The 22500-nt window shown below is 45.6% G+C and overlaps 1 protein-coding gene across 4 annotated transcripts in view; it reads right to left on the bottom strand.

Moving 5' to 3' along the window:
* Nucleotides 1-22500, bottom strand: part of LOC109884912 (poly(rC)-binding protein 3) — a 154476-nt gene that overhangs the window by 58879 nt on the left and 73097 nt on the right. For 3 of the 4 annotated variants that reach the window (XM_031800042.1, XM_031799618.1, XM_031800702.1), the window contains exons 2-5: nucleotides 18768-18945; nucleotides 13724-13747; nucleotides 11924-11956; nucleotides 8143-8259 (exon numbers count right to left, since the gene is read on the bottom strand). In XM_031800042.1, coding sequence (XP_031655902.1) covers nucleotides 8143-8259; nucleotides 11924-11956; nucleotides 13724-13747; nucleotides 18768-18875 — 282 coding nt within the window. In that variant the 5' untranslated portion in view covers nucleotides 18876-18945. The remainder of the gene's footprint in view (nucleotides 1-8142; nucleotides 8260-11923; nucleotides 11957-13723; nucleotides 13748-18767; nucleotides 18946-22500) is intronic. The other variant, XM_031800234.1, reaches the window with a different exon arrangement.

The raw sequence follows: 22500 nt of genomic DNA, 5'->3' as shown, positions 1-22500 counted from the left end.
TTCCCAAACGATAAATTGCCAATTTCAAGAAACGGCTGTGCGCCTGGAGAGGTACGGTGGCACTTCAGCAGGAGAGTCAACTTGTGCCTACTGATGTCCCGTTCAGCTTGAGAAGGAGCTTGCTATTGCTCTAATTAATTTTTTTAATTAAAAAAAAAAATGTTTCATTGTCCATAATGAAGCTTCACTACATGACCAAAAAGTATGTTGACAGCCGCTCGTCAAACAACTCATTCCCAAAATCATGGAATATGGAGTTGGTCCCCCCCTTTGTTGCTATATTAGCCTCCACTCTTCTGGGAAGGTTTTTCACTACATCCTCCATACTCAACTTGCGGACTGCGGACCGGATCTAGAAACGGGTCGATTAGGCCTGGCTCACAGTCGTCCTAATCCCAAAGGTGTTCAATGGCTTTGTGCAAGCCAGTCAAGTTCATCCACACAGATCTCAACAAACAATTTCTGGGCCTAGCCCGAACCATGAAAAACAGCCCCAGACCAGTATTCCTCCTCCACCAAACTTTACAGTTGGCACTACGCATTCGGGTAGGTAGCGTTCTTCTGGCATCCGCCAAACCCAGATTCGTCCATCAGACTGACAGATGGTGAAGCGTCATTCATCACACCCGAGAACGTGTTTCCACTGCTCCAAAGTCCAATGGCGGCGAGCTTTACACCACTCCAGCCGACGCTTGGTATTGCGCATGGTGATCTTAGGCCTGTGTGCGGCTGCTCGGCCATGGAAACCCATTTCATGAATCTCCAGACAAACAGTTCTGGTGCTCACGTTGCTTCCAGAAGGCAGTTTGGAACTCTGTAATGAGTGTTGACAGATTATTTTTAAGCTTCAGCACTCGGCGTTCCAGTTCTGTGAGCTTGTGCGGCCTACCACTTCACGGTTGAGCCGTTGTTGCTCCTAGATGTTTCCCACGTCAAAATAACAGCACTTACAGTTGACTGGGGCAGCTCAAGCAGGGTAGACATTTGACGAACTGACCTGTTGGAAAGGCGGCTTCCTGTGACGATGCCACGTTGAAAGTCTTCCATGTCACAATGCCACGTTGAAAGCTCTTCAGTGAGGCCATCTTACTGCCAATCTTTGTTTATGGAGATTGCATGGCCGTGTGCTCACATGTATCCACCTGTCAGCAGCGTGTGTGGCTGAAATAGCCGAATCCACTCATTTGAATGGGGTGTCCACATACTTTTGTATATAGTGTATTTATCAGAGTTATTATTGACCTCACAATAAGCCATATTTGAGTAATTTACATACATTACTATGTAGCGGCAGCTGCAGAGATGGACAGTCCATGTGTGCTGAAAGAAGACCTACTTCCTTTAAACAGTCATTCATTTTAATTTAACTTGAGGACACTAACAACAAGAGGGCTTTCTTCCTATTCCAGAAATAAGTTATTGAGGGGTATATTGAGTATATTGAGTATATATTGAGGGGGTATGTGAGGGTATATTGATGGGGTATGTGAGGGTATATTGAGGGGGGTATGTGAGGGTATATTGAGGGGGTATGTGAGGGTATATTGAGGGGGTACAGTATGTGAGGGTATATTGATGGGGTATGTGAGGGTATATTGATGGGGTATGTGAGGGTATATTGAGGGGGTATGTGAGGGTATATTGAGGGGGTATGTGAGGGTATATTGAGGGGGTATGTGAGGGTATATTGAGGGGGTATGTGAGGGTATATTGAGGGGGTATGTGAGGGTATATTGAGGGGTATGTGAGGGTATATTGAGGGGGTATGTGAGGGTATATTGAGGGGGTACAGTATGTGAGGTTATATTGAGGGGGTATGTGAGGGTATATTGAGGGGGTATGTGAGGGTATATTGAGGGGGTACAGTATGTGAGGGTATATTGAGGGGGTATGTGAGGGTATATTGAGGGGGTACAGTAATGTGAGGGTATATTGAGGGGGTATGTGAGGGTATATTGAGGGGGTATGTGAGGGTATATTGAGGAGGTATGTGAGGGTATATGAGGGGGTATGTGAGGGTATATTGAGGGGGTATGTGAGGGTATATTGAGGGGGTAGTGGGGGTATATTGAGGGGGTATGTGAGGGTATATTGAGGGGGTATGTGAGGGTATATTGTGGAGGTATGTGAGGGTATATTGAGGGGGTATGTGAGGGTATATTGATGGGGTATGTGAGGGTATATTGAGGGGGTATGTGAGGGTATATTGAGGGGGTATGTGAGGGTATATTGAGGGGGTATGTGAGGGTATATTGAGGGGGTACAGTATGTGAGGGTATATTGAGGGTATATTGATGGGGTATGTGAGGGTATATTGAGGGGGTATGTGAGGGTATATTGAGGGGGTATGTGAGGGTATATTGAGGGGGTATGTGAGGGTATATTGAGGGGGTACAGTATGTGAGGGTATATTGATGGGGTATGTGAGGGTATATTGATGGGGTATGTGAGGGTATATTGATGGGGTATGTGAGGGTATATTGAGGGGGTATGTGAGGGTATATTGAGGGGGTATGTGAGGGTATATTGAGGGGGTATGTGAGGGTATATTGAGGGGGTATGTGAGGGTATATTGAGGGGGTATGTGAGGGTATATTGAGGGGGTATGTGAGGGTATATTGAGGGGGTATGTGAGGGTATATTGAGGGGTATGTGGGGGTATATTGAGGGGTATGTGAGGGTATATTGAGGGGGTATGTGAGGGTATATTGTGGAGGTATGTGAGGGTATATTGAGGGGGTATGTGAGGGTATATTGAGGGGGTATGTGAGGGTATATTGAGGGGGTATGTGAGGGTATATTGAGGGGGTATGTGAGGGTATATTGTGGAGGTATGTGAGGGTATATTGAGGGGGTATGTGAAGGGTATTATTGAGGGGGTATGCGAGGGTATATTGAGGGGGTATGTGAGGGTATATTGAGGGGGTACAGTATGTGAGGGTATATTGAGGGGGTATGTGAGGGTATATTGAGGGGGTTACAGTATGTGAGGGTATATTGAGGGGGTATGTGAGGGTATATTGAGGGGGTATGTGAGGGTATATTGAGGGGGTATGTGAGGGTATATTGAGGGGGTATGTGAGGGTATATTGAGGAGGTATGTGAGGGTATATTGAGGGGTATGTGAGGGTATATTGAGGGGGTATGTGAGGGTATATTGAGGGGGTATGTGGGGGTATATTGAGGGGGTATGTGAGGGTATATTGAGGGGGTATGTGAGGGTATATTGTGGAGGTATGTGAGGGTATATTGAGGGGGTATGTGAGGGTATATTGATGGGGTATGTGAGGGTATATTGAGGGGGTATGTGAGGGTATATTGAGGGGGTATGTGAGGGTATATTGAGGGGGTATGTGAGGGTATATTGAGGGGGTACAGTATGTGAGGGTATATTGAGGGTATATTGATGGGGTATGTGAGGGTATATTGAGGGGGTATGTGAGGTATATTGAGGGGGTATGTGAGGGTATATTGAGGGGGTACAGTATGTGAGGGTATATTGATGGGGTATGTGAGGGTATATTGATGGGGTATGTGAGGGTATATTGAGGGGGTATGTGAGGGTATATTGAGGGGGTATGTGAGGGTATATTGAGGGGGTATGTGAGGGTATATTGAGGGGGTATGTGAGGGTATATTGAGGGGGTATGTGAGGGTATATTGAGGGGGCATGTGAGGGTATATTGAGGGGTATGTGAGGGTATATTGAGGGGGTATGTGAGGGTATATTGAGGGGGTATGTGAGGGTATATTGAGGGGGTATGTGGGGGTATATTGAGGGGGTATGTGAGGGTATATTGAGGGGGTATGTGAGGGTATATTGTGGAGGTATGTGAGGGTATATTGAGGGGGTATGTGAGGGTATATTGAGGGGGTATGTGAGGGTATATTGAGGGGGTATGTGAGGGTATATTGTGGAGGTATGTGAGGGTATATTGAGGGGGTATGTGAGGGTATATTGAGGGGGTATGCGAGGGTATATTGAGGGGGTATGTGAGGGATATTGAGGGGGTATGTGAGGGTATATTGAGGAGGTATGTGAGGGTATATTGAGGAGGTATGGTGAGGGTATAATTGAGGGGTACAGTATGTGAGGGTATATTGAGGGGGTATGTGAGGGTATATTGAGGGGGTACAGTATGTTGAGGGTATATTGAGGGGGTATGTGAGGGTATATTGAGGGGGTATGTGAGGGTATATTGAGGGGTATGTGAGGGTATATTGAGGGGGTATGTGAGGGTATATTGAGGAGGTATGTGAGGGTATATTGAGGGGGTACAGTATGTGAGGGTATATTGAGGGGGTATGTGAGGGTATATTGAGGGGTATGTGAGGGTATATTGAGGGGGTATGTAAGGGTATATTGAGGAGGTAATGTGAGGGTATATTGAGGGGGTATGTGAGGGTATATTGAGGGGGTACAGTATGTGAGGGTATATTGAGGGGGTATGTGAGGTATATTGAGGGGGTATGTGAGGGTATATTGAGGGGGTATGTGAGGGTATATTGATGGGGTATGTGAGGGTATATTGAGGGGGTATGTGAGGTATATTGAGGGGTATGTGAGGGTATATTGAGGGGGTATGTGAGGGTATATTGAGGGGTACAGTATGTGAGGGTATATTGAGGGTATATTGATGGGGGTATGTGAGGGTATATTGAGGGGGTATGTGAGGGTATATTGAGGGGGTATGTGAGGGTATATTGAGGGGGTACAGTATGTGAGGGTATATTGATGGGGTATGTGAGGGTATATTGATGGGGTATGTGAGGGTATATTGAGGGGGTATGTGAGGGTATATTGAGGGGGTATGTGAGGGTATATTGAGGGGGGTATGTGAGGGTATATTGAGGGGGGTATGTGAGGGTATATTGAGGGGGTATGTGAGGGTATATTGAGGGGGTATGTGAGGGTATATTGAGGGGTATGTGAGGGTATATTGAGGGGGGTATGTGAGGGTATATTGAGGGGGTATGTGAGGGTATATTGAGGGGGTATGTGGGGTATATTGAGGGGGTATGTGAGGGTATATTGAGGGGGTATGTGAGGGTATATTGAGGGGGTATGTGAGGGTATATTGAGGGGGTATGTGAGGGTATATTGAGGGGGTATGTGAGGGTATATTGAGGGGGTATGTGAGGGTATATTGTGGGGGTATGTGAGGGTATATTGAGGGTTGGGGTATTGAGGGTTGAGGGTATATTGAGGGGGTATGTGAGGGTATATTGAGGGGGTATGTGAGGGTATATTGAGGAGGTATGTGAGGGTATATTGAGGAGGTATGTGAGGGTATATTGAGGGGTACAGTATGTGAGGGTATATTGAGGGGGTATGTGAGGGTATATTGAGGGGGTACAGTATGTGAGGGTATATTGAGGGGGTATGTGAGGGTATATTGAGGGGGTATGTGAGGGTATATTGAGGGGGTATGTGAGGGTATATTGAGGGGGTATGTGAGGGTATATTGAGGAGGTATGTGAGGGTATATTGAGGGGGTACAGTATGTGAGGGTATATTGAGGGGGTATGTGAGGGTATATTGAGGGGTATGTGAGGGTATATTGAGGGGGTATGTAAGGGTATATTGAGGAGGTATGTGAGGGTATATTGAGGGGGTATGTGAGGGTATATTGAGGGGGTACAGTATGTGAGGGTATATTGAGGGGGTATGTGAGGGTATATTGAGGGGGTATGTGAGGGTATATTGAGGGGGTACAGTATGTGAGGGTATATTGAGGGGGTATGTGAGGGTATATTGAGGGGGTATGTGAGGGTATATTGATGGGGTATGTGAGGGTATATTGAGGGGGTATGTTTAGGGTATATTGAGGGGTATGTGAGGGTATATTGAGGGGGTATGTGAGGGTATATTGAGGGGGTATGTGAGGGTATATTGAGGAGGTATGTGACGTTGGAACTCTGGACAGAGGAACTCAGAGGACTCAGAGGAACTCTGCCTAGAAGGCCAGCATCCTGGAGTTGACATTGAGACTGGTGTTTTGGTACTTTTTAATGAAGCTGCCAGTTGAGGACTTGTGAGGCGTCTGTTTCTCAAACTAGACACTCTAATGTACTTGTCTTCTTGCTCAGTTGTGCACCGGGGCCTCCTCCCACTTCTCTTTCTATTCTGGTTAGATCCAGTTTCCGCTGTTCTGTGAAGGGAGTAGTACACAGCGTTGTACAAAGATCTTCAGTTTCTTAGCAATTTCTCGCATGGAACAGCCTTCATTTCTCAGAACAAGAATAGACTGACGAGTTTCAGAAGAAAGTTCTTTGTTTCTGGACATTTTGAGTCTGTAATCGAACCCACAAATGCTGATGCTCCAGATACTCAACAAGTCTAAAGAAAGCCAGTTTTATTGCTTCTTTAATCAGAACTACAGTTTTCAGCTGTGCTAACATTATTTTTCTAATGATCAATTAGCCTTTTAAAATGATAAACTTGGATTAGCTAACACAACGTGCCATTGGAACACAGGAGTGATGGTTGCTGGTACACCTATGTAGATATTCCATAAAGAAATCTGCTGTTTCCAGCACCAATAGTCATATACAACATTAACAATATCTACACTGTGTTTCTGATCAATTTGATGTTATTTTAATAGACAAAAATGTAGTTTTTCTTTTCAAAAACAAGGACATTCCCAAACGTTTGAACGGTAGTGTGTATATTTGTTAACTTAGAAATAAATAATCATGAAATTAAAAATGCCTATTAGTCATTGAATTCCCCTCCTGGCTGCTTACAAAATAAAGAACTGTGTCTAAAAACTTCATAACTAATGCTCTGGTCTGTACTAGGGGTGAGGGTTAACTTCATATCTAATGCTCTGGTCTGTACTAGGGGTGAGGGGTTAACTTCATATCTAATGCTCTGGTCTGTACTAGGGGTGAGGGTTAACTTCATATCTAATGCTCTTGTCTGTACTAGGGGTGAGGGGTTAACTTCATATCTAATGCTCTTGTCTGTACTAGGGGTGAGGGTTAACTTCATATCTAATGATCTGGTCTGTACTAGGGGTGAGGGTTAACTTCATATCTAATGCTCTGGTCTGTACTAAGGGTGAGGGGTTAACTTCATATCTAATGCTCTGGTCTGTACTAGGGGTGAGGGTTAACTTCATATCTAATGCTCTGGTCTGTACTAGGGGTTGAGGGTTAACTTCATATCTAATGCTCTGGTCTGTACTAGGGGTGAGGGGGTTAACTTCATATCTAATGCTCTGGTCTGTACTAGGGGTGAGGGTTAACTTCATATCTAATGCTCTGGTCTGTACTAGGGGTGAGGGGTTAACTTCATATCTAATGCTCTGGTCTGTACTAGGGGTGAGGGGTTAACTTCATATCTAATGCTCTGGTCTGTACTAGGGGTGAGGGTTAACTTCATATCTAATGCTCTGGTCTGTACTAGGGGTGAGGGGTTAACTTCATATCTAATGCTCTGGTCTGTACTAGGGGTGAGGGGTTAACTTCATATCTAATGCTCTGGTCTGTACTAGGGGTGAGGGTTAACTTCATATCTAATGCTCTGGTCTGTACTAGGGTGAGGGTTAACTTCATATCTAATGCTCTGGTCTGTACTAGGGGTGAGGGTTAACTTCATATCTAATGCTCTGGTCTGTACTAGGGGTGAGGGTTAACTTCATATCTAATGCTCTGGTCTGTACTAGGGGTGAGGGTTAACTTCATATCTAATGCTCTGGTCTGTACTAGGGGTGAGGGTTAACTTCATATCTAATGATCTGGTCTGTACTAGGGTGAGGGTTAACTTCATATCTAATGATCTGGTCTGTACTAGGGGGTGAGGGGTAAATGGTAGGCATGTTCTCTGCTATCCACCTCATGTTTTAATTATTATTTTGTGCATAGGGGAGGGTCACTTGTTTCTTTTTATTTTTGTTCAGGGAGGGGAGGTAAAACAATTTTCTTACTGAAGGGAGGGCCATCAATTTTAATTTCAGAGGGATTCAATTTTCTCCAGACATCCCTCATTATAAATAAAGTACAGTCCCTTAACTCAGTCAGCTCCCTGTTCAAGGTCTATTGAATGGAATAGAGCAACATGCTCACTAATCATCCAGAGGTTTGAAAAGCAGGCAGAGACGAGAAAAGAGAGAAAAGAGAGAAACAGAGACGGACCTCTTCCAGTTTGAGAGTGATCATCGTGAAGGCCCTGAAGACACAGTCTGTAGGTCCTGTAATGGTGATGATCCTCTCTGGACATGAACCCTCTGAAATGTTGACACGGGCGCTGCTCTGTGATGGATGGAATAGAGGGATGGAGGACAAGGAGAAGACAACTATCATTCCCACTGCACTACAGTGGTTCAGTAGCTGTGGAGACGCAAACACGTGGTCCTTTCGTTCCATGCCAATTTCAGTATTGAAGGCCCCTTGTCTTTGTCTTGGAGAGCCAGTCACTGAACAAACCACATAATCTGAGGATGGGGGAGGTTGTTTCATTGAAGTGGTGAGTGTGTGTATCTGTTGGCGGGGGGGTGGGGTGGAGGGAGAGCAGAGGGAGAAGGGTGGGAGAGTGGAAGGACAGCGGAGGGAGAATGGGGAGAGTGGAGGGAGAATGGGGAGAGTGGAGGGAGAAGGGTGGGAGAGTGGAGGGAGAGCAGAGGGAGAATGGGGAAAGTGGAGGGAGAATGGGGAGAGTGGAGGGAGAATGGGGAGAGTGGAGGGAGAACGGAGGAGAGCAGAGGGAGAATGGGGAGAGTGGAGGGAGAATGGGGAGAGTGGAGGGAGAATGGGGAGAGTGGAGGGAGTACGGAGGGAGAGCAGAGGGAGAATGGGGAGAGTGGAGGGAGAATGGGGAGAGTGGAGGGAGAATGGGGAGAGTGGAGGGAGAACGGAGGGAGAGCAGAGGAGAATGGGGAGAGTGGAGGGAGAATGGGGAGAGTGGAGGGAGAACGGGGAGAGTGGAGGGAGAACGGGGAGAGTGGAGGGAGAATGGAGAGTAGAGGGAGAGCGGGGAGAGTGGAGGGAGAATGGGGAGAGTGGAGGGAGAATGGGGAGAGTGGAGGGAGAATGGGGAGAGTGGAGGGAGAATGGGGAGAGTGGAGGGAGAACGGGGAGAGTGGAGGGAGAATGGGGAGAGTAGAGGGAGAACGGGGAGAGTGGAGGGAGAGCGAGGAGAGAACGGGGAGAGAGCGGAGGGAAGAATGGAATCATGGTGTGTTTTTATATCCTCACTCCCCACTGAGTCATCGAAAACAACAAGCTCCTCTGAGGACTCACTGAAGATGGATAAACATACAGTATACGTGTGTGTGTGTGTGTGTGTGTGTGTGTGTCTCAGCTATGCAAGTGTGTGTGCTTGCATATGTTGTGTGTGTCTGTGCATCTTTATGTGTGTATCTTCCATCTCTGTGTGTGTGATTCACTGAACTGCAGGCTCACAGAATTAGGAATTAGAATACTAGAATGGAAGGTTAATCTTGTTATGTTGGAATAAAGGTCAGCCATTTTGGTCAGGGAGTTGTTCAACCATGGTTTACCAGTAGTGTGATAAGATATTGTGTAAAATAACACATCTGAATAATGTTTCTGCCCTGTATGTTTGTTAGCTAGCTAGCCAGTCAGTTTTAAAGGAAAGATTCCGTAATGTTTAAAAATAATAATTAACTGTCAATATGACAACATTCCATTCAAACAATACAGTCGATTCACAGATTCACTGGCTGACATCAGCTGTTGACAGGACTTAGACAAGATGTAAATGCAACAACTACTAATATTGTATCATATAATATATTTTAGCACAACTTTCCAAGAAAACTAACATTTAGATATATTTTAAAGGCTATTTATACAGAAATTGCTATAAAAATAAACATTAAAATGTATTTATACTTACTTTACAGTATATGACAATATTTTAGGTTGACAATACTTCTACTACACGATTGTGATATATTACATGCCCTACTTTTATTTTTCTGCATAAGTACTACTGCCATTTATTCCAATTAGACAGGTTTGGATTTCTCCCTGACCAAGATGGCCGACATTTTCTCCCCATTCTGGAACTTTGACGGTTTATGACATAGCCCCTCTAGTAATTGAATATGATCTCTATGTGCAGGGCTCCCAGCTCCTGTCTGTTTCATTAAGGTCTGCTCACTCAGCCTCTGGTCAGTCATCAAGACCCCCGGCTCTGTGTGTGCCTGCATGTGTGTACGGACATGTGCGATCTCTCTATCACTCAGTCTAGGGTCAATCTAGGGCCAATCTTAAAGACTCCCTGCTCTGCTTCTTCCCATGGTAATGTTTTTATCACCATCATGGAGACAGCTTTACTAATGTCATTATCGCCACAGAGACAGATCAGCTAACAACACTACCCTGCCAAGGAGCCTGGAGGGAGGAAGGAAGGAGAGAGAGATCAGCTAATAACACTACCCTGCCAAGGAGCCTGGAGGGAGGGAGGAAGGAGAGAGAGAGAGAGATCAGCTAACAACACTACTCTGCAAGGAGCCTGGAGGGAGGGAGGAAGGAGAGAGAGAGATCAGCTAACAAGACATCCCTGCCAAGGACCCTGGAGGGAGGGAGGAAGGAGAGAGAGATCAGCTAACAAGACATCCCTGCCAAGGACCCTGGAGGGGGGAAGGAGAGAGAGAGAGAGACAGATCAGCTAACAACACTACCCTGCCAAGGAGCCTGGAGGGAGGAAGGAGAGAGAGAGAGATCAGCTAACAAGACATCCCTGCCAAGGAGCCTGGAGGGGGGAAGGAGAGAGAGAGAGAGAGAGAGATCAGCTAATAACACTACCCTGCCAAGGAGCCTGGAGGGAGGGAGGAAGGAGAGAGAGAGAGAGATCAGCTAACAACACTACCCTGCCAAGGAGCCTGGAGGGAGGGAGGGAGGGAGAGAGAGAGAGAGATCAGCTAACGAGACATCCCTGCCAAGGAGCCTGGAGGGAGGGAGGGAGGGAGAGAGAGAGAGAGATCAGCTAACAACACATCCCTGCCAAGGAGCCTGGAGGGAGGGAGGGAGGGAGGGAGGGAGATCAGCTAACAACACTACCCTGCCAAGGAGCCTGGAGGGAGGGGGGAAGGAGAAAGAGAAAGATCATTATGCATTCTATTCCTATGGCAATAAAAGGAATCTGCAATCTGCTGAATATGTGGATATAAGCAGACACACACACACGCAAAGCTATCCTTAGCTGTTCTCTATATGCGTCAGTTTGATGTCAGCGATAGCCCCTTCGTGACCCCCCCCCTCTACTAGCTACATGCTGATGATGAATGAGGAAGTGTGCGTGTTCTTGGATCACAGCTGTATAGATCACTACAAAGAACTGACCCCATCATCAACGCTTTTATTGACCAAATAAAAAATGGTTCCTTGTGAGCTGATGATACATGATACGCTTCACTGGCAAAAAAAGAACCTTATTTTTAGCCTGGTGCTCAGGCTACAGTACCTAATTATTATGAAATTATATGTGAAGACTACTGACTCGACCAAAGGGATCTATTGTCATACGTTCATACCCCTAGAAGACTAGGTTATATTTGGAGATATTTTATGGGAGGGAGAGAGAGACAGAGAGACAGAGAGAGAGAGAGAGAGAGAGAGAGAGAGAGAGAGAGAGAGAGAGAGAGAGAACCTGTATGTATTGGTTGCCCTTGAAACTAAAATATTAATTCAAATATTCATGCTTCCTCTTCCCAATACTCTTCTGTCAGTGAAGATGCTGAGGTGTATAAATACTGAAAGAGATGTGTTTGGTGGATGGATCCATCCCTCCCTGACTATGGAAACCACGACGCTGAGATGCTGAGGTATATATAGGAAGATTGGTTAATCTTTAAACTATACACTATGTTAATCATTTCTATTTCCTCTGCTCTGTATGTCAGGAGTGTATTGCAGGTATAAGGACAGATAAATTAACAACAAGACTTACCTCTTCTCGTATTCTCTTCACTGTCTCTCCTTTCTGTGGAGGGAAAAAAGACACACAAACACAACGTTTTAGTCTTCCATTTTGTTGAAAGACCCAGTGTTCTCTCTTGTTGTGTCTATTATAAAATACATTTCATCTCATTGATACTAAAAACTTATAAATAAAAAGTCAATCAAATTAAAAGCGTTGTCTTTTACCGTGTCTTCCCAACTTGTTATTACTAAATGATATTGACTTGGTTATTATGGAGAAATCAGCTCAGCACGGCTAGCTCAGCACGGCTAGCTCAGCACGGCTAGCTCAGCACGGCTAGCCCAGCACGGCTAGCTCAGCACGGCTAGCCCAGCACGGCTAGCCCAGCTTGGCTAGCTCAGCACGGCTAGCCCAGCACGGCTAGCCCAGCTTGGCTAGCTCAGCACGGCTAGCCCAGCACGGCTAGCTCAGCACGGCTAGCTCAGCACGGCTAGCCCAGCTTGGCTAGCTCAGCACGGCTAGCCCTGCACGGCTAGCCCAGCACGGCTAGCTCAGCACGGCTAGCCCAGCTTGGCTAGCTCAGCATGGTTAGTTGGCTACACAGCAGTAATATGGCTTGGTGCCTTAATGAGTCCATACAGTTCCTGGTGAGGGACCATAGATTGGTGTGACGGAAGAACCAATAGCCCCTGAATAACTTAAACAGAGGGAGGGATGGAGGGAGGGAGAGGGAAGGAGGGAGGGAGGGAGGGAGAGGGAGAGAGTGAGAGAGAGAGAGAGAGAGAGAGAGGTGGACAGTATGGAGAACTGTCTGCCATCCTCTAAAAGGTGCAATCTGTGATATTTTGTCACGACCTGATCTGTTCCACCTGTCTTTGTGATTGTCTCCGCCCCCCTCCAGGTGTCGCCCATCTTCCCCATTATCCCCTGGGTATTTATACCTGTGTTCTCTGTTTGTCCGTTGCCTGTTTGTCATGACAAGTCAAGTCAAGCAGCGTGTTTTCAGTGCTCCTGCTTTTTCCATATCTCTGTTTTTGCTAGTCCTCCCGGTTTTGACTATTGCCTGCCCTGACACTGAACCCTCCTGCCTGACCAATCAGCCTGCCCTGACACTGAACCCTCCTGCCTGACCAATCAGCCTGCCCTGACCTCGAGCCTGTCTGCCACTCTGTACCTCCTGGACTCTGACCAGGTTTATGATCTTTTTGCCTGTCCACGACCTGTCTCTAGCCTGCCCCTTGGATTATAATAAATATCAGAGACTCGAACCACCTGCCTCCCGTGTCTGCATCTGGGTCTCAACCCTCTAGCATTATTGATTTAGGCCTAAAAATGTCGTGGTTGGGGAGTAACAGATTAAATTTAGAAAGTAACCTACCAAACCCTGGTAGGGGTAGAGGTACAGTGTACTCTATATCCATCCACTCTGAGCACCTGATTGCTTTTGATGGTCTGACTACTCCTGATTGCTCTAGATGGAATAGGACTGCTCCTGACTGCTTTAGATGGAATAGGACTGCTCCTGATTGCTCTAGATGGAATTGGACTGCTCCTGACTGCTTTAGATGGAATAGGACTGCTCCTGATTGCTCTAGATGACAGAAATAGAGACAGATATGGGGAGAAGGAGAGAGAGAGAGAGACAGAGAGAGAGAGAGGAGGGAGCGAGAGAGAGAGAGAGACAGAGAGAGAGAGAGAGAGAGAGAGAGCTAGAGAGAGAGAGGGGGGGAGGAGAGAGACAGAGAGAGAGAGACAGAGAGAGAGAGAGAGAGAGAGAGAGAGGAGGGAGCGAGAGAGAGACAGAGAGAGAGAGAGATTGCTTCTCACCTTTCCAATGATGCTGCCGACTTCCTGCAAAAGGAAACAAAAGTAAATGTCACCATATTGATTTATTCCTGTCCATTCCCAGGACACTGTATGTCTGTCTGATGTCATCTGTCTGTCTGTTGTCTGTCTGTTGGTCCGTCTGTTATTTGTCTGTCTGAGGATTGTACCAGGTTGTGTGCGTGTGTGTGTGTGTGTGCATGTGTGTGTGTGCACATGTTTGTGTTTGTGTGTGTGTGATGTACCTTTTCTGTGCATGAGAAGCAATAGTGTGACGGTACGGTGTTCTGTATTAACAGAATGAGTCCGTGTGACTGTGTATCTGTCATGAGCATGCCTGTGTGAGAGACTAGGGGCTGTGGCAGTCATGGATGTTTGTCAGCCGGTTATTGTCATAGAAAACATTGCCGGTCTCACGGTAATCGATTGTTAATTAACATAAACAGTGTCACGGTAATCGATTGTTAATTAACATAAACATGTTTAGCATCTCCAGGCCTCCATACATACAATCTGCATACAATCTGCATACAATCTGCATACAATCTGCATACAAGCCGCTGATTTAAAAAAAAAAAAAAAAAATGAATGAATCAATGGAATATACACCATAACAATAAATCCATGATTTATTATAGGCAGGTCTAAAGATACATGAATTGAAGAAAATGTCTTTCAGAAGAACAGAATATGAGCCAGCCTACTGTGTTATGTGGTTGTGCTCCATGTCATAGGCTGGAGGCTTGTTCATTTAGCAGACAAGATATGCTGACACAAGTCCTGTGTCATTATTTTACTTTATATTTATTTATTTATTTTTATTTCACCTTTATTTAACCAGGTAGGCAAGTTGAGAACACCTTTATTTAACCAGGTAGGCTAGTTGAGAACACCTTTATTTAACCAGGTAGGCTAGTTGAGAACACCTTTATTTAACCAGGTAGGCTAGTTGAGAACACCTTTATTTAACCAGGTAGGCTAGTTGAGAACACCTTTATTTAACCAGGTAGGCTAGTTGAGAACACCTTTATTTAACCAGGTAGGCTAGTTGAGAACACCTTTATTTAACCAGGTAGGCTAGTTGAGAACACCTTTATTTAACCAGGTAGGCTAGTTGAGAACACCTTTATTTAACCAGGTAGGCTAGTTGAGAACACCTTTATTTAACCAGGTAGGCTAGTTGAGAACACCTTTATTTAACCAGGTAGGCTAGTTGAGAACACCTTTATTTAACCAGGTAGGCTAGTTGAGAACACCTTTATTTAACCAGGTGCTAGTTGAGAACACCTTTATTTTAACAGGTAGGCCAGTTGAGAACACCTTTATTTAACCAGGTACGGCCTAGTTGAGAACACCTTTATTTAACCAGGTAGGCAAGTTGAGAACACCTTATTTAACCAGGTAGGCAAGTTGAGCACACCTTTTTTTAACCAGGTAGGCAAGTTGAGAACAAGTCTCATTTACAATTGCGACCTGGCCAAGATAAAGCAAAGCAGTTCGACAGATACAACGACACAGAGTTACACATGGAGTAAAACAAACAACAGTCAATAATGCAGTATAAACAAGTCTATATACGATGTGAGCAAATGAGGTGAGAAGGGAGGTAAAGGCAAAAAAGGCCATGGTGGCAAAGTAAATACAATATAGCAAGTAAACACTGGAATGGTAGTTTGCAATGGAAGAATGTGCAAAGTTAGAAATAAAAATAATGGGGTGCAAAGGAGCAAAATAAATAAATAAATTAAAATTAAATACAGTTGGGAAAGAGGTAGTTGTTTGGGCTAAATTATAGGTGGGCTATGTACAGGTGCAGTAATCTGTGAGCTGCTCTGACAGTTGGTGCTTAAAGCTAGTGAGGGAGATAAGTGTTTCCAGTTTCAGAGATTTGTATAATAATAATTGAACTGAGCTGAATAAAATAAAAGGATATTTTTCTCGTTCCGGAGTGAGAGTGGGCATATGAAGTGGCTACGTTGAGTATAAAAAAATGACATTTGAAACAGGTCCTATATGCTAGATTTAGGGTTATTTATTTAAATGATATACACCTTAGAATGCCTTAGAAATCAAAATATATATGGGATGCATAACGCGACTATAGACTATTGATGATTTGAAAGAGCTTGCGCTCTGTTCCTTGCCTCAGTCTGCACATGCTGCTCTCTCATCAAGTGATCATATTCAATACTCCATTTAATCTTGTCAGGTAGGCTACTCTGGTTAATGGAGACCACTTATCAGGTAGGCTACTCTGGTTAATGGAGACCACTTATCAGGTAGGCTACTCTGGTTAATGGAGACCACTTATCAGGTAGGCTACTCTGGTTAATGGAGACCACTTATCAGGTAGGCTACTCTGGTTAATGGAGGCCACTTATCAGGTAGGCTACTCTGGTTAATGGAGACCACTTATCAGGTAGGCTACTCTGGTTAATGGAGACCACTTATCAGGTAGGCTACTCTGGTTAATGGAGACCACTTATCAGGTAGGCTACTCTGGTTAATGGAGACCACTTATCAGGTAGGCTACTCTGGTTAATGGAGACCACCTATCAGGTAGGCCACTCTGGTTAATGGAGGCCACTTATCAGGTAGGCTACTCTGGTTAATGGAGACCACTTATCAGGTAGGCTACTCTGGTTAATGGAGACCACTTATCAGGTAGGCCACTCTGGTTAATGGAGGCCACTTATCAGGTAGGCTACTCTGGTTAATGGAGACCACTTATCAGGTAGGCCACTCTGGTTAATGGAGGCCACTTATCAGGTAGGCTACTCTGGTTAATGGAGACCACTTATCAGGTAGGCCACTCTGGTTAATGGAGGCCACTTATCAGGTAGGCTACTCTGGTTAATGGAGACCACTTATCAGGTAGGCTACTCTGGTTAATGGAGACCACTTATCAGGTAGGCTACTCTGGTTAATGGAGACCACTTATCAGGTAGGCTACTCTGGTTAATGGAGACCACTTATCAGGTAGGCTACTCTGGTTAATGGAGACCACTTATCAGGTAGGCTACTCTGGTTAATGGAGACCACTTATCAGGTAGGCTACTCTGGTTAATGGAGACCACTTATCAGGTAGGCTACTCTGGTTAATGGAGACCACTTATCAGGTAGGCTACTCTGGTTAATGGAGACCACTTATCAGGTAGGCTACTCTGGTTAATGGAGGCCACTTATCAGGTAGGCTACTCTGGTTAATGGAGACCACTTATCAGGTAGGCTACTCTGGTTAATGGAGACCACTTATCAGGTAGGCTACTCTGGTTAATAGAGACCACTTATCAGGTAGGCTACTCTGGTTAATGGAGACCACTTATCAGGTAGGCTACTCTGGTTAATGGAGACCACTTATCAGGTAGGCTACTCTGGTTAATGGAGACCACTTATCAGGTAGGCTACTCTGGTTAATGGAGGCCACTTATCAGGTAGGCTACTCTGGTTAATGGAGACCACTTATCAGGTAGGCTACTCTGGTTAATGGAGACCACTTATCAGGTAGGCTACTCTGGTTAATGGAGACCACTTATCAGGTAGGCTACTCTGGTTAATGGAGACCACTTATCAGGTAGGCTACTCTGGTTAATGGAGACCACTTATCAGGTAGGCTACTCTGTCAGGTAGGCTACTCTGGTTAATGGAGGCCACTTATCAGGTAGGCTACTCTGGTTAATGGAGACCACTTGTCAGGTAGGCTACTCTGGTTAATGGAGACCACTTATCAGGTAGGCTACTCTGGTTAATGGAGACCACTTGTCAGGTAGGCTACTCTGGTTAATGGAGACCACTTGTCAGGTAGGCTACTCTGGTTAATGGAGACCACTTATCAGGTAGGCTACTCTGGTTAATGGAGACCACTTGTCAGGTAGGCTACTCTGGTTAATGGAGACCACTTATCAGGTAGGCCACTCTGGTTAATGGAGACCACTTGTCAGGTAGGCTACTCTGGTTAATGGAGACTACTTATCAGGTAGGCTACTCTGGTTAATGGAGACCACTTATCAGGTAGGCTACTCCGGTTAATGGAGACCACTTATCAGGTAGTCTACTTTGGTTAATAGAGACCACTTGTCAGGTAGGATACTCTGGTTAATGGAGACCACTTATCAGGTAGGCTAGTGGTTAGAGCGGCATGTAGCCTAGTGGTTAGAGAGGCAGGTAGCCTAGTGGTTAGAGAGGCAGGTAGCCTAGTGGTTAGAGAGGCAGGTAGCCTAGTGGTTAGAGAGGCAGGTAGCCTAGTGGATAGTGTAGAGGCGGCAGGTAGCCTCCTGGTTAGAGTGTAGAGGCGGCAGGTAGCCTAGTGGTTAGAGTGGCAGGTAGCCTAGTGGATAGAGTGTAGAGGCGGCAGGTAGCCTAGTGGTTAGAGTGTAGAGGCGGCAGGTAGTCCTAGTGGTTAGAGCGGCAGGTAGCCTAGTGGTTAGAGGAGGCAGGTAGCCTAGTGGTTAGAGGAGGCAGGTAGTGTAGTGGTTAGAGAGGCAGGTAGTCTAGTGGTTAGAGAGGCAGGTAGCCAAGTGGTTAGAGCGGCAGGTAGCCTAGCGGTTAGAGCGGCAGGTAGCCTAGCGGTTAGAGCGGCAGGTAGCCTAGCGGTTAGAGCGACAGGTAGCCTAGTGGTTAGAGGAGGCAGGTAGTCTAGTGGTTAGAGGAGGCAGGTAGTCTAGTGGTTAGAGGAGGCAGGTAGTCCAGTAGTTAGAGGAGGCAGGTAGTCCAGTAGTTAGAGGAGGCAGGTAGTGTAGTGGTTAGAGAGGCAGGTAGTCTAGTGGTTAGAGAGGCAGGTAGCCAAGTGGTTAGAGCGGCAGGTAGCCTAGTGGTTAGAGGAGGCAGGTAGCCTAGCGGTTAGAGCGGCAGGTAGCCTAGCGGTTAGAGCGACAGGTAGCCTAGCGGTTAGAGAGGCAGGTAGCCTAGCGGTTAGAGAGGCAGGTAGCCTAGCGGAGGCCTAATGGAGCCGTAGCCTAGAAGTAGATCAAATTTCACTGCGGTCGTGTCTCATGACTGCTGGTGTGGCAGTACTACGGTCACCGCAACAGCCCGATGTGAGACCTACCTTTCCGTGCATGAGGAGCCGTAGCGTGAGGGTGACGTTCATGCCCCCCTCTTCAAAGTCCTGCTCACAGTTCATGTTGATGTGGGAATGAGACACAGGTAGACGCATGGAAGATGCTCTACAGACAGACAGACAGACTCTCAGGGTGAAGGTGGGTTCTCTCTCTCCTCACAGCTCTCTGTAGGGACACACAGTAAGAATAAAACATTGATATTATTGATTATATTCATTATTGATTATTAAAATGAATGACAGAGGGGGTCTCTCCTCACAGCTCTCTGTAGGGAAGGATAAAAGATTGATATCATTGATTAACGGTAATTTATTGTTACTACAAGGCATCCCAGCGAACTGAACAACTAGATTATTTATACGGATTTATATCACCCGCGTATACATAGAAATTCAACCAGCCACTTGAAGATAGCCAGATCGGCGACAAGCTTTAACATACTGTCACACCCTGATCTGTTTCAGCTGTCTTAGTGCTTGTCTCCACACCCCTCCAGGTGTGGCCCATCTGCCTCATTATCCCCTGGGTACTTATGCCTGTGTTCTCTGTTTGTCTGTTGCCAGTTCGTTTTGCTCCTGTCTTTCTCTAGTTCCTGTTTTCCCGGTTTTGAACATTTCTGCCTGCCCTGACTCCTCTGCATAATGACGGGAATGATGGGTATCTTCTCAAACTCCTCTGCATAACGACGGGAACGATGAGTATCTTCTCAAACTCCTCTGCATGACGACGGCTATCTTCTCAAACTCCTCTGCATAACGATGGGAACGATGGGTATCTTCTCAAACTCCTCTGCATAACGACAGGAACGACAGGTATCTTCTCAAACTCCTCTGCATAACGACAGGAACGACAGGTATCTTCTCAAACTCCTCTGCATAACGACAGGAACGACAGGTATCTTCTCAAACTCCTCTGTATAACGACGGGAACGATGGGTATCTTCTCAAACTCCTCTGCATAACGACGGGGACGACAAACACAATGGTTGAAGTGCCTTATGCCTTTCTAACAGCAAGGTAATTGTAGGTTTCATGAACAAGCTCCTATTTATTTCAGAGACAGGACCGACAACCAGGTAGGAGGCATTATACTAGGTAGGAAGTAGGAGGCGTGACACCATGATAAACAGAGATATCCTGATACCATGATATAGTGGCTTGTGAAAGTATTCACCCCCCCTAACTATTCACCCCCCCTAACTATTCACCCCCCCTAACTATTCACCCCCCTAACTATTCACCCCCCCTAACTATTCACCCCCCCTAACTATTCACCCCCCCTAACTATTCACCCCCCCTAACTATTCACCCCCCTAACTATTCACCCCCCCTAACTATTCACCCCCCCTAACTATTCACCCCCCTTAACTATTCACCCCCCCTAACTATTCACCCCCCCCTAACTATTCACCCCCCCCTAACTATTCACCCCCCCCCCCCCAAAGTCAATACTTTGCAGAGACATCTTTTGCAGCAATTACAGCTGCATGTCTCATAGGGTATGTCTCTATAAGCTTGGCACATCTAAGCAAATTAGGCTATTAGGCACATTAGGCTACTCTGGTTGCTTGGTCTTCATGGTGCCCCTTGCTTTAGTGGTGTTGCGTACTCTGAGGCCTTTCAGAACATGTGTATATATACTGAGATCATGTGATAGATCATGTGACACTTAGATTGCACACAGGTGGACTTTATTTAACTAATTCTGTGACTTCTGAAGGTAATTGGTTGCACCAGATCTTATTTAAGGGCTTCACAGCAAAGGGGGTGAATACAAATGCACACACCACTTCTCAAACAGAGATACCCTGATACCATGATTAACAGACATTATACCCTGATACCGTGATAAACAGAGATACCCTGATACCATGATAAACAGAGATACCCTGATACCATGATAAACAGACATTATACCCTGATACCATGATAAACAGAGATACCCTGATACCATGATAAACAGACATTATACCCTGATACCATGATAAACAGAGATACCCTGATACCATGATAAACAGACATTATACCCTGATACCATGATAAACAGACATACCCTGATACCATGATGTGTCTATGTGTCTATAATGCTGATTTGGGTGCTGTAATGTCTATGTGTCTATAATGCTGATTTGGGTGCTGTAATGTCTATGTGTCTATAATGCTGATTTGGGTGCTGTAATGTCTATGTGTCTATAATGCTGATTGGGTGCTGTTTCCATGGTCATGTGACCTTTACTCAGCATTCCACGTAACAATTTACATACAGCACATGTGTATACGTCGAGGCTGTGCAGCAACGAAGAGGTCCGACCGAGCCTGTGAACATGGATTTAATTTCCAAGGAGCCAGGAGCGAACACAACAAAACAGCGCTGTGATGAAAACATGACTTGGGGGAAAAGCTGTCAAAAAACTTAAGTGGGAATTAATTTGATCCTCTGGCCGGGACAAGTGGCTGCCGTGTGATAGATACCATCCTACAGACATCACACAGATACCATCCTACAGACATCACACAGATACCATCCTACAGACAACACACAGATACCATCCTACAGACAACACACAGATACCATCCTACAGACAGACATCACACAGATACCACCCTACAGACATCACACAGATACCATCCTACAGACAGACATCACACAGATACCATCCTACAGACAACACACAGATACCATCCTACAGACAACACACAGATACCATCCTACAGACATCACACAGATACCATCCTACAGACATCACACAGATACCATCCTACAGACAGACAACACACAGATACCATCCTACAGACATCACACAGATACCATCCTACAGACATCACACAGATACCATCCTACAGACATCACACAGATACCATCCTACAGACAACACACAGATACCATCCTACAGACATCACACAGATACCATCCTACAGACAAAACACAGATACCATCCTACAGACATCACACAGATACCATCCTACAGACATCACACAGATACCATCCTACAGACAGACAACACACAGATACCATCCTACAGACAACACACAGATATCATCCTACAGACATCACACAGATACCATCCTACAGGCATCGCACAGATACCATCCTACAGACAGACAACACACAGATACCATCCTACAGACAACACACAGATAACATCCTACAGACATCACACAGATACCATCCTACAGACAACACACAGATACCATCCTACAGACATCACACAGATACCATCCTACAGACAGACAACACACAGATACCATCCTACAGACAGACAACACACAGATACCATCCTACAGACAGACATCACACAGATACCACCCTACAGACATCACACAGATACCATCCTACAGACAACACACAGATACCATCCTACAGACAACACACAGATACCATCCTACAGACATCACACAGATACCATCCTACAGACAACACACAGATACCATCCTACAGACAGACATCACACAGATACCACCCTACAGACATCACACAGATACCATCCTACAGACAGACATCACACAGATACCATCCTACAGACAACACACAGATACCATCCTACAGACAACACACAGATACCATCCTACAGACAACACACAGATACCATCCTACAGACATCACACAGATACCATCCTACAGACATCACACAGATACCATCCTACAGACAGACAACACACAGATACCATCCTACAGACATCACACAGATACCATCCTACAGACATCACACAGATACCATCC

Source organism: Oncorhynchus kisutch, linkage group LG1, assembly GCF_002021735.2.
Source record: "Oncorhynchus kisutch isolate 150728-3 linkage group LG1, Okis_V2, whole genome shotgun sequence".
Lineage (NCBI taxonomy): Eukaryota > Metazoa > Chordata > Actinopteri > Salmoniformes > Salmonidae > Oncorhynchus > Oncorhynchus kisutch.
This window is presented reverse-complemented; position numbering and strand designations above follow the sequence as displayed.